The 9,972-nt window shown below is 60.2% G+C and overlaps 1 protein-coding gene across 2 annotated transcripts in view; it reads right to left on the bottom strand.

Moving 5' to 3' along the window:
* Positions 1-213: 213 nt before the first annotated feature.
* Olfm1 (olfactomedin 1) overlaps positions 214-9,972 on the bottom strand; it is a 36,907-nt gene continuing 27,148 nt past the window's right edge. For both annotated transcript variants that reach the window (XM_027943732.3, XM_027943725.2), the window contains exon 6: positions 214-1,871. In XM_027943732.3, coding sequence (XP_027799533.1) covers positions 1,197-1,871 — 675 coding nt within the window. In that variant the 3' untranslated portion in view covers positions 214-1,196. The remainder of the gene's footprint in view (positions 1,872-9,972) is intronic.

The following is a 9,972-nucleotide window of genomic DNA, read 5'->3' as shown; positions in this document are numbered from 1 at the left end:
AAGGAGTGGGATGCCCGGCTGCAGCCCTGAGTCAGATTCACCTAAGGGGAGTGAAACTCCAAGCCCTTGGCCCAGTCCTGACTTCTGGGGACAGGAGGTTGGGCTCCATGGGGCGTGGCCACTGGCCTCTTCCCTTTCCTGACCCAGCTCCAGCGTAGCCACGGGACCTGGGGAGGCTACCTCACTTAAAACCTCAGAAACGACAAGAGCAAGCAGGTCTCCTAATGTCTTTATTGTTCCTTAGATAACCGGATAGTACAAAGTTTCCCTCTTTTTTACCTAAAAAGTGGACTTTCCATACACTGCCGCCCAGTGGATTTCCTTCCCACTGGGAACCGGAGTTTCCCAAGACAAGCCCTTTCCATCCGCCATCACATGATTCAGATAATTTAACAAGGAGAGAGTAATTCCTTTGATTATTATCAACATGAACTTGACTATGTCTCTATAAGGGTGAACACTGATTTTTTTTTTCTTTTTAGAAACAAAAACCATCCACTTATCAATCCAAACTACAGCATTGCATTACAACATTCATGGCATCAACTGAACGCACAAAGTTACCACCTCAAGGAAATAACAGACAGACACTGCACAATATATCTACGGGGTACGCGGGTTCAAACGACGCGGGAACAGCAACTCCACTCTACGCCGACCACCACTGGAGGAAGTGCTAGACACGGTCCGTGAACTACTTGCAGTCTGGGCACAGTTAATCTAAGAGACAATGACACAGTCAAGAAACAGCAGCCGTGACGGGGTGGGAGACCGGCCGTGCCGAGCGCCACCCGGCGGGGGCTCTCGGAGAGACAGGACGGCCCCGTCCATCGGCGCTGACCATGACCTAAGGAGATGTCCATGCGATCCTAACAGTGGGTGTTCTCGGGTGAGAATGACCAACAGTCACTGCCTTGCTTCTTGAGTATGTTATTTGACCAGAGAGGGGTAGGGTGGGGAGGCCAGGGGCCTCAGGCTGCAGTTCCAGCTGCAAATACAGGGATTTCTTCCGAAATCTGTCGCCCGCCGGCTTGAGTGGGAGGGACGCGGGGGGTAGTGCCGTCCCTTGTCGTCAGGATCATTGCTGATGATTTTTTGAAGTCAGTTTGTCAGTATTCTCAGCATCGTTTTGGCAGCTGTTGCACGGAGCGCCCTCGGAGGGGAGGGCTCGGACCCTCGGCTTGCGGCAGAAGGGGCTACAACTCGTCCGAGCGGATGACGTGGAAGAGGGTGACGTTGTAGAGGGTCTGGTGCCCGTTGTTCCAGGCGTACAGTGCGCGGTCCTTGGGGTTGTAGTCCAGCATGGAGATGTGGGAGTACTTGTTCTGGAAGGGGATGTCGATGTACTCATAGGTCGAGGCGTTGGTCTGGTAGGCGTAGTGCACCTTGGTGCCCCCCGAGTAGCCGTTGGTGACGTAGAGGGTGCCGCAGATGATGAAGGCCTCGCCGGCGCTGCGCTTGGGGTAGCTGGTGTTCCAGGTCTGCAGGATCTGCAGGGACACGGGGTCCAGCTTGCTGATCACGATGTTGCCGGCGTTCTGGTTGGTGGCGTAGACGGCCCAGAGCCCGTTCTCGTCCACCATGAGGTCGATGTCCGAGTGGCCGCCCCAGGCGTAGTGGTACATGTTGTTGTAGCCGGCGTAGTCCAAGCTGCGCGTCTTGAGGATGGTCTCGGTCTTCAAGTCGAACCGGATGATGATGTGGCTCTGGAACTTGTTGAAGTAGATGGAGCCGTTGTAGACCACCTGCCCCGTGCCCGACCACGGGTGGGGCAGGCGGTGCGAGGTGAAGTTGTCCGTGTTCATGAAGTCCACCATGGACTTGTACTCACGGACAAAGCGGTTGTTGTGGTAACCGTCCATGTACCAGACCTGCGGAGAGAGCAGACCTGTGAGCGCTCCCTGAGGGGACATGGGGCTGCGGGGAGGCCGGCCCTCCCACGGGAACTTGCAGGGAAGAGCCAGGAAGGGTGTCACCTCCCTCCTCCAAGGCCACAGGACTTTTCCAAAGGGACAGGACCAGAGCAGGACTTGTCCAGGGTGAGGAGAGGACACGGGGCAGGCAGATGGGGGGCAGGGAGTCTGGGGCTGCCAGTCTCACTAGACAGGGCCACAGCCACCCTGTGCCATTCACCTCAGTGGGTGGCACTGAAAACCCCACAGGCCAGCAGCCCAAGCCCTCTGCTTGGAACGAATCTGGCTATGGGGCAGGGGCCACGCCGAGGACCTGGCTGTGTCCACAGACTTGTGGAGAAAGGAGCTCCATCCCTCCAGCTGCCCCAAAGCCAGCGAGGCAGTGTGGAGGGCACACCTCCAGGTCCCGGGCAGGACAGATGCCCCAACTCCAGGTAGCACTGCAGAGGCCACAGTTCTCAAGGTCACGGGGAGGGCCCTGGCAGTGGGCCTCGTCACCCTGCCAGGCTGAATCATCCTGTCTGCCAGGCAGAACGTCATCAATGTGGCCTTTGGGATGCTGTGAGCGTCACTCAGCGTCACGCCTAATCAGGGAAAGGCTTCTGCAGAAGGCCCCAGGGGTCCAAACCAGACAGACCTGGGCGTGGCCCCAGTCAGGCCTGCGGGGAGAGACCTCTGAGTGCTTAGATGCCGTGTGACCTGGAGCTGCCCGAGTCTGAACAAACGCTTTAGTCATTTCCAACCGAGATGGGAGCAAGGAGAAGGCAGAGCACGTAGCAGGGGGATCTGGCAGGCCACCCTGCTCCGGCATCTGTCTGGCAGGACAGCTGCTCTATCCCTCAGGGGCTCTGGAGCCGCTGGGAGATTAAGGACGCAGAGCTTTCAGACTTGGCATGACACATGCGTTAAAAATTAAAAAAAAAAAAAAAAGCCCGTAACCTTGTTCCTGAGACGTCCATTCAGATGCTTGGAGGCAGATGTGCTTTTTGTTTTTAATGAGTTTTTTTTTTCAACTGGGTCTCATTTGAGGCTGTCATTATCCCCGCCTCCTGCAGACCAGCCCTCCATGATGTGGGTCAGGGATTAGAGCTGGGAGGGGTGACGGAGGCAGCAGGCCATGATCAGAAACCCCCATCACATGGCAGAAGGCAGCCCGCAGCTGCCCCCAACCCCCTGCCTCCGCCTGGCCCTGGAGGGACCAAAGCCCCATGCTTCCTTCCAGCCTCGGCTCCCACGACCTCCCCCCGGCCTCCCACCTGCCTCTAAAACAAGCCCTGCTCCCCATCTCGGCACCGAGGACACTTTTGATATGTCTGCACACCAGCCTCCTGCCCGAGTGGACCCTTGAGAGTGGGGACCCAAGGGCCAGGGTCTCCCTCCCGTGGCCGGAACCAGTGGCATCAGTATCCAGGGACTGGGTTTTCAAAAGGTTTTTCTTCCATGCACTGGACCCAGTACTTTCTGAACATACTGTTTGGGACGGGAGGGAAAATCAGTACCAGGGCCACATGTCCCACCAGGGGCCACATGTCCCACCAGGGGCTGGGCCCGGGCTCGGCTCAGGCAGGCCGTCTTGGAGGTTCACCAACATCTAAGATGTGAACGTACCCCTTTCCATGGCTGGACCTGAGCCAGTGGGAAGCCTAGGCAGAAGAGGGCCACATGGTCAGGACCCCCAGGGCTCATGCCGAGGAGACCTCTGCACAGTGGGCAGTCCGAGTCCACTCGCGTGACCCCCGGGCTGCTCGTGTCCGGTTCTACCCCAAGCCCGTCAAGACTGGCCACTTTTGTCTCTGGGGAGGCAGCCCCAAAGACCAGGGAGGTGGGGCTCTCACGCTTTCCAAAGGCCCATTTTCTTTCCTGTGGGCCTCTGGGTGCCCAGCTAAGGGCGGCAGGCAGGACGGGGTGGCGGGAGCTGCGCTGTGCAGACTCCAGCTCCTGCCTTCAGGCCTCACCCCAGCTCACTCACCAGCCTCCTGCCCGAGTGGCCAGGGCGAGGCAGTCTGAACTGTGTGTGCCACCCTGGGACTGGGCACCAAGGTCAGGGAGGCCTGGACATGACTGGAGCACCAGGAGCAGGGCCAACGCTGGAGACGGTGTGGGGTGTCTCAGGTTGGTGGGCGTGTGGCTGGCATGAGGTAGGCACAGGCCAGGGGAGGCTGCTGGGCATCCTCCAGTGTACAGGACACCCCCACAACACAAATGACCAGATCCCAAATATCACGCGGGAAAGTCCAGCCCTACTGACCCGCCATGAATGCCCTAGACCACGGGTCCCACTGGTCCCTGTTCCCCCAGAGGGCAAAGCCCAGGTCCCCACACCACACCCCGAGCCCGGCCTGTGCACCAAGTCAGCCATGCCCACTAACAGGCACGTCTCCACACCTTGGCATCTGGGGAAGGGCCTGGTTAGGGGTCTTCACCAGAATCCCCGTCTCCTCTAAAAGGCCCTAGGTACAACCTGGATGGGTGCAGGCTTGAGGGGGTGGCCCCAGAAGCTGCAGTCTGATCCGTGTGTTTATGGGCCGGAGCAGGCTCTGGGCTTCCACCGGAGACCCTAGCCCCAGGGCAGGCTGGTCGAGGGACAGGGCACCCTTGACCCTCGTGGCCCTCGAGGCATGAGGAAGGAGCCTGCATGTGCCCAGACGGCCCCAAGGAGAAGCGGCCCCCTGTAGGAAGACCCCACTGCTCCTGCGTGGCCAGGCTCTCCCCTCATGATGGGGGCTTGGATGTCACCCTGCTTCCTGCGTCCGAGGTTTGGAAGGGCAGAGGGGCCACCAGGCCACACCACCTGCTTGCAGAGAGGCCCTTCCCCAGCAGAAGAAGTCTGGATCCCACTCGGACCCTGAGGCGAGCTGCCTCGCCCTGGGGTTCCGCCTGCAGCCCCCAGACTGGCTCCCACAACCAGTGAGAATCTTCTAGAATTCCAGTCCACCCCACCACTGTCCTACATGAACCCTTCCTGACTCTGCAGCTCCAAACTCCCCAGCCCGGCCTGCGGCGTCTCCCTGCCACCACCGCACACCCTCGGTCCCCGCCAGGCTAGCACTGCAGCCGCAGGCTCTGCGCCCAGCGAGAGGCCGCACCCTCCTGTCATCCCAGCCCAGACACACCGCCTCAGGAGGCACTTCTAAGTCCTGTCCCTATAAGCAAGTGGGTGTCAACCCCCTTACTAGATTAGAGAGTGGCCCCCAAAAGAGGTATCCACACCCTTGAGCCTGTGGATGCACCTTGTTTGGAGAAAAGGTCTTAGAGTTAATGGTCTCCAGATAAGGAGCTGGTCCTGGATCAGGGGAGCCTGAAACGCAGTGACAAGGGTCCTCAAGAGACAGGAGACACAAAGGGAGATGCCACAGGGGTCTTCCTGCCTGTCAACCCCACTCTCAGTGGCCCTGGGGTCCCGCACCCACCTGGCACAGCCCAGCGAGTGACAGTGGGTCTGTTGGGGAAGGCCCTGTGGAACCTGAGGGCAGGTGATCCTTCCCGAGGCAGGTGCCATCCATGGGGCAAGGGTCTTTGTGTGGATGGCGGCTGGCACCTGGGCACCTGTACAGGCCCAACCGTGGCAGCATGAGCCCAGCCGCTGCTTCCTCTCTGCCTCAGTCCCGCGGCTCTAGAACAGGCCAACTGGGACCTGCCACCTCCACCTGTCCAGTAAAGCCCAGCTCTGCCTCCTAGCCCTGGAGTCCAGGGCTGGTTCTGATGAGCTAGAAAGGGCACCAGGGGCACACACAGCCAGAAGAAAGAGGGGTCAAGACACGAGTGGGCATGTGGCAGGAGGGGCCAGCTCACTCGAGGTCAGCCCAGGACTCCAGCCACAGACAGGTCAGGGCACCTCTACAGAATGGCACAGCAGGGACGGCTGGGGTGCTGAGGCCACCGCTTCCAGACCCCTAATTCACAGAGACCCAGAGAGGAGGAGGGTCTCTCTTGGGGTCACCCGCTCTGCTCCATGGACAGCGTGCCCACCACCGGCATCTTGCATGCAGTCCACCCATGGCCTCTCTAGGCTGTGACAGCCCTTGTCCCAACCTGGTTATGTCTACCACTTCCCGAGGCAGGTGCCATCCATGGGGGACAAGGACTCTCCAATCACTCCTCCCAGACCTCGTCACCCACACGCCCTGCCCTCAGAGGGCAGCCTCTTTCAGGGCCTCGCCTCAGGCCCTCCCTCTCCCTGAGAGGGTGAGGATCCCAAAGGGCACAGGGTGGGTGAGGGCCCGCTGCCCTCCAGGATCCACCAGAGCTCCCTGAGGACACCCTCTGACATCACTGGCCGCTCTGTAACCTGTCCTCAGTATGGGCAGCACAGGCCAGCGCTGGTCCAATCCAGATCTGGAAGCAGGTGGAGCCTGGGACCTGGCCTCCTGGTGGACTGCCATGAGTCTGTCAATCAGCTGTCCCTCTCAATCAGCAGCAATGGACGACCCCCCACCCCGGGACCCCCTAAGCACAGCCTTTCCTTAATTCTGCAGTAGCTGAAAGGGCTGAAAGTACTCCCTGGAAATGACTTTGCTTTTAAAAAGTTTAGCTGTCACATTCTGTCTTTTGTCCCTGCCTGCCTCAGGGGCTAGACTTGAGCCCCAGCCCAATTCCCTCCCTACCCGTGATATCCTTTGCCAGAAAAAAAAAAAAAATCAAATGCTGGCTGGTGCACGTGAGCTCTGGAGCATCTGCAACCGCCCCGCTGCCAGAGTGAGGCTTCTCAGAAGCAAGCGCCCGGCGCTGCTGCCCACAGGAGAAAAACTGGGTCTCCCCACGTCTCAAGTGCTCTCAGGCCCATATGGTCAGGCTCACTGAGAACACGGGCTTCCCTAACTGTCCTGACTATTTTCAGCTGCTTGCAGGAGGAAGGCCGCCCAGGGCAGAGCTGGGGAGGCGCCCCCGCCCTGCGGCGGATCCGCACCTCCTCCGCCCGCTCGCCGCTCGCGGGCAGTGCACGCGATGCTATTTCAAGGGCCTCTCTTAGGAACCTGGGCCCCAGTGTGCTCCTCCTTGGCTTGGCCAGCATGGGTCACGTGTCCTCTGGCTAGTTTGGCTAAAACAAGGGGCCCAGGACTAGGAAGGGCTCTGAAGAGAGCCGTTAGTGGCGGGGTGCAGAGGAGGGTGGGAGCAGAGGGATCGGCAGCCCAAGAGCCCCCGACTCCTGCTGAGAAAAGATCAGGAGGGACCCCACGGGACAGAGCTGCAGGCGCCACGCTGACCCCACGCGTCTGCATGAACTGGTGCATTCTGGGTGATCCACCTCCTGTTCCCAGGACCCTTCCCAAGTGTCTGGAGGGCTTTGGCACCAAAGCCGAACTCTGCCGCTTGTACAATAACCATGGTTGGGCGATTATACCACCTGCTCTGGGCACAAGCCTTCTGGGTGTGGTGAGAGGGGACGGCTGGGCCCCTCTGATGCTGGTGACCGTTGGCCTGGAACTTCTTCGGAAGAAGCTGACCAGGAAGAGGGAGGCTGGACGTGGGCTCTGGTGAGGTGGCCCATGGTCAGGGTGGGCTGTGAGCCTCAGAGTTGGGAACAGGACCCCTGGAGCTCATGTGGTCTCCTGGGGATAGGGGCACAGCCTGGTGGGGGACTCAAGTTCCGCCAGTTCTGGTGAAGCCTTCCTCCTGCAGTGCTGGCAAAGTGGGCCAGGCCTCTCCAGGGCCCAGGAAGCACAGGATGCTCACCGCTGGGAGATGCGGGAGAGCCCAGGGGCTCCGCACAGCGCTTGGCACAAGCTGGTGCTTAATAAATGGTCAGGAAGGACTGATGCGAAGGCCTACCAGCCAGCCTGACTCTAATGGTGGCTCAGCATGTCCCCTCCTGCCCTGGCCACAGCCCTGGCCGGGCCTCCAGGGCGGTCTGCATGGAGGCCAGCGTGGATGGCTGTTTTGTTTTGGGGCGAGTTATTGGTCTCCTGCGTGTGTGTGATCAAAATTGGATGGAAGATTGGAAAAAATCAAAACAAAGCAAAACATTGCGAGTCCAGATCAATGGCAGGACCCACCAGGAGACGTGGCACTTAGCAGCCTGGGAACACGGCTCAGCAGGCCTGGAGCCCAGAGCAGCACCACTGCCACGCCCCCGGCCAGCCCAGCTCCCACCTCCTCGCCTCCTGTGCTGCCAACTCCCCTCCCCCCGACATTCCGTCTGCCACCAGAGCCTCTTGTCCTGGAGGGCAATGCAGTCAAGAAGCGAAAAACAGGTATCTAATTATCTAAAGCACCCATGGGCCCCTCGACGGCTCTGAGAACCGACACCCTTGCTGCACTGTGCAAGCCAAGAGCCCATTTCCAGGAACTCTGGGTCCTTGGCACCTGGGGAGAGACCCATTTGACTGGCATGGGGCGCAGAGGCCAGAGGCCTGGGGCAGGGTCAGTGCTCCACACGTGGGCTCCTGCTCCGCAGCAGTGGGGGGCAGCGCCTGCTCGCGGCCCAGCATGGCCTGTGTGGGTTTGTGGGTGGGTTTCCTGCTCTGTGTGGGTGGGAGGACAGATGGGAGGGGGGAGGGCCCCTGGGGACAGATCAGTGCCTGCCAGGAACGTGTCCAGGGAAGCCGGGGATGGTCTCCTCCGAGGTTTCGGGCAGGGAGGGGGTAAGCACACATGTCTCATCAACACAGGGAGAATCATACCTGGACGCAGGGGCAGGCAGGGGCTGGGGAGGTGCTCGGTGTGGCTGCAGTGCCCACTGTCCCCTCTCTGCTTGTTGTGGAGTGCCCAGGACAGCCCCTGGCACACGAGACCTGCTTTCTAAGCACCTGCCACATGGTTGTTTCTATTCCTGGGTCATCATCACCTACCTCTGCAGTGGGAGGGGGTGGAGCATCTGCCCCCACCCCCCAAGCCCCCTGCCCTCTGCCAGCCCCTTTCTTTGTCAGAGGGCGAGAGCCAAATGGTCCCCTCCCCAGATGCCCCCGGACTCCGGGAAGCTGGGGCTTTTGCTTTGCCCAGTGCAGCAAGGGTGTCAGTTCACCAAGTCTGGGCAGAGGCGTGTTCTCCAGGCAGGACGGGACTCAAAGAACAGTTCAGGGAACAGCTGACTCAAATTGTTAGGAACCTTCCAAGTCTTGGCCATCAGAGTTCAGAAAACAGGACGAAAACAACCTTTCTCCTACAGACGCTGGACCCCAGTGGAGTCCCAGGTGTGCAGCCCGCCAGCTCTCCAGAACTGCCCGCGGCACATACGGGAGGCTGAGTGTCCAGGCCACCCTGTGCTGAGGCGGCCACCTGGGTATGGGGCTCTTCCTGCTGCAAGCAGTTAGGCCAACAAACACAAGAGGCTGGAGGACCTGTCCACCCTCGTCCCCGGCCACTTCCCACCTTCAGCACAGGAGACCTCGTCTTGCTCGGCCTGTAGCTGGTAGACAGCTGCGACGAGAATGGCTTCCGCTACGCGGGTGCCAGGTCGAGCTTAGAGGCCCTCGGATTCCTAAGTCCCTTTCTCCGTCAGCCTGGAGCAGAACCCAGGTATTTCCAAGAGCATGTTGTCTACACGTCTGCCCACGTCACAGGGCGGGGGGTGGGGGGCGGACGCCAGGGCTGCAAGACTCACTCTGGCCTCAGTAATCAGGGCCGAGCCCCAGATGGTGAGCAGGGCCCAACGAGCTGCCCCTCTACCTCCAGAGGAGCGTCCTACAGGCCACAACTGCTGTGTCCAGGCTACAGCAAGGAGGGGCAGGTGGGCCGGCGTCCTCCACCCCCGCAGCGCCCCTCACCTCCCAGTTCCCAAGGCTCAGCCTGCAACCCAGGCCCTGGGGCAGGCGGCAGGGCCCTGATTCCCTCTCCTTCCTGAGGTTTGCCTGGGGGGAGACACCCGGGAAAAAAGAACCAGGGCCTCTTCCCAAAATCAAAAAGAAGAGGAGCTTCTGTCAGCCATGAAAGGAAAGGCAAATGAAGTACAAATGAGTGTCGTTAGAACAAGAAAGGCAGAGGCCGCCGGGGAAGAGCGGGCAGTTACAGACAGACTCAGCCCAGCCCAGCTGGGCCTGGAGAGAGCCCGGGGCCACTGCAGACTCCAGCATGCCATAGCACACGCCCTCGCCGGCCACTGGGATCTGTGACTCTGGGTTAC

Source organism: Marmota flaviventris, chromosome 13, assembly GCF_047511675.1.
Source record: "Marmota flaviventris isolate mMarFla1 chromosome 13, mMarFla1.hap1, whole genome shotgun sequence".
NCBI classification, from domain to species: domain Eukaryota; kingdom Metazoa; phylum Chordata; class Mammalia; order Rodentia; family Sciuridae; genus Marmota; species Marmota flaviventris.
This window is presented reverse-complemented; position numbering and strand designations above follow the sequence as displayed.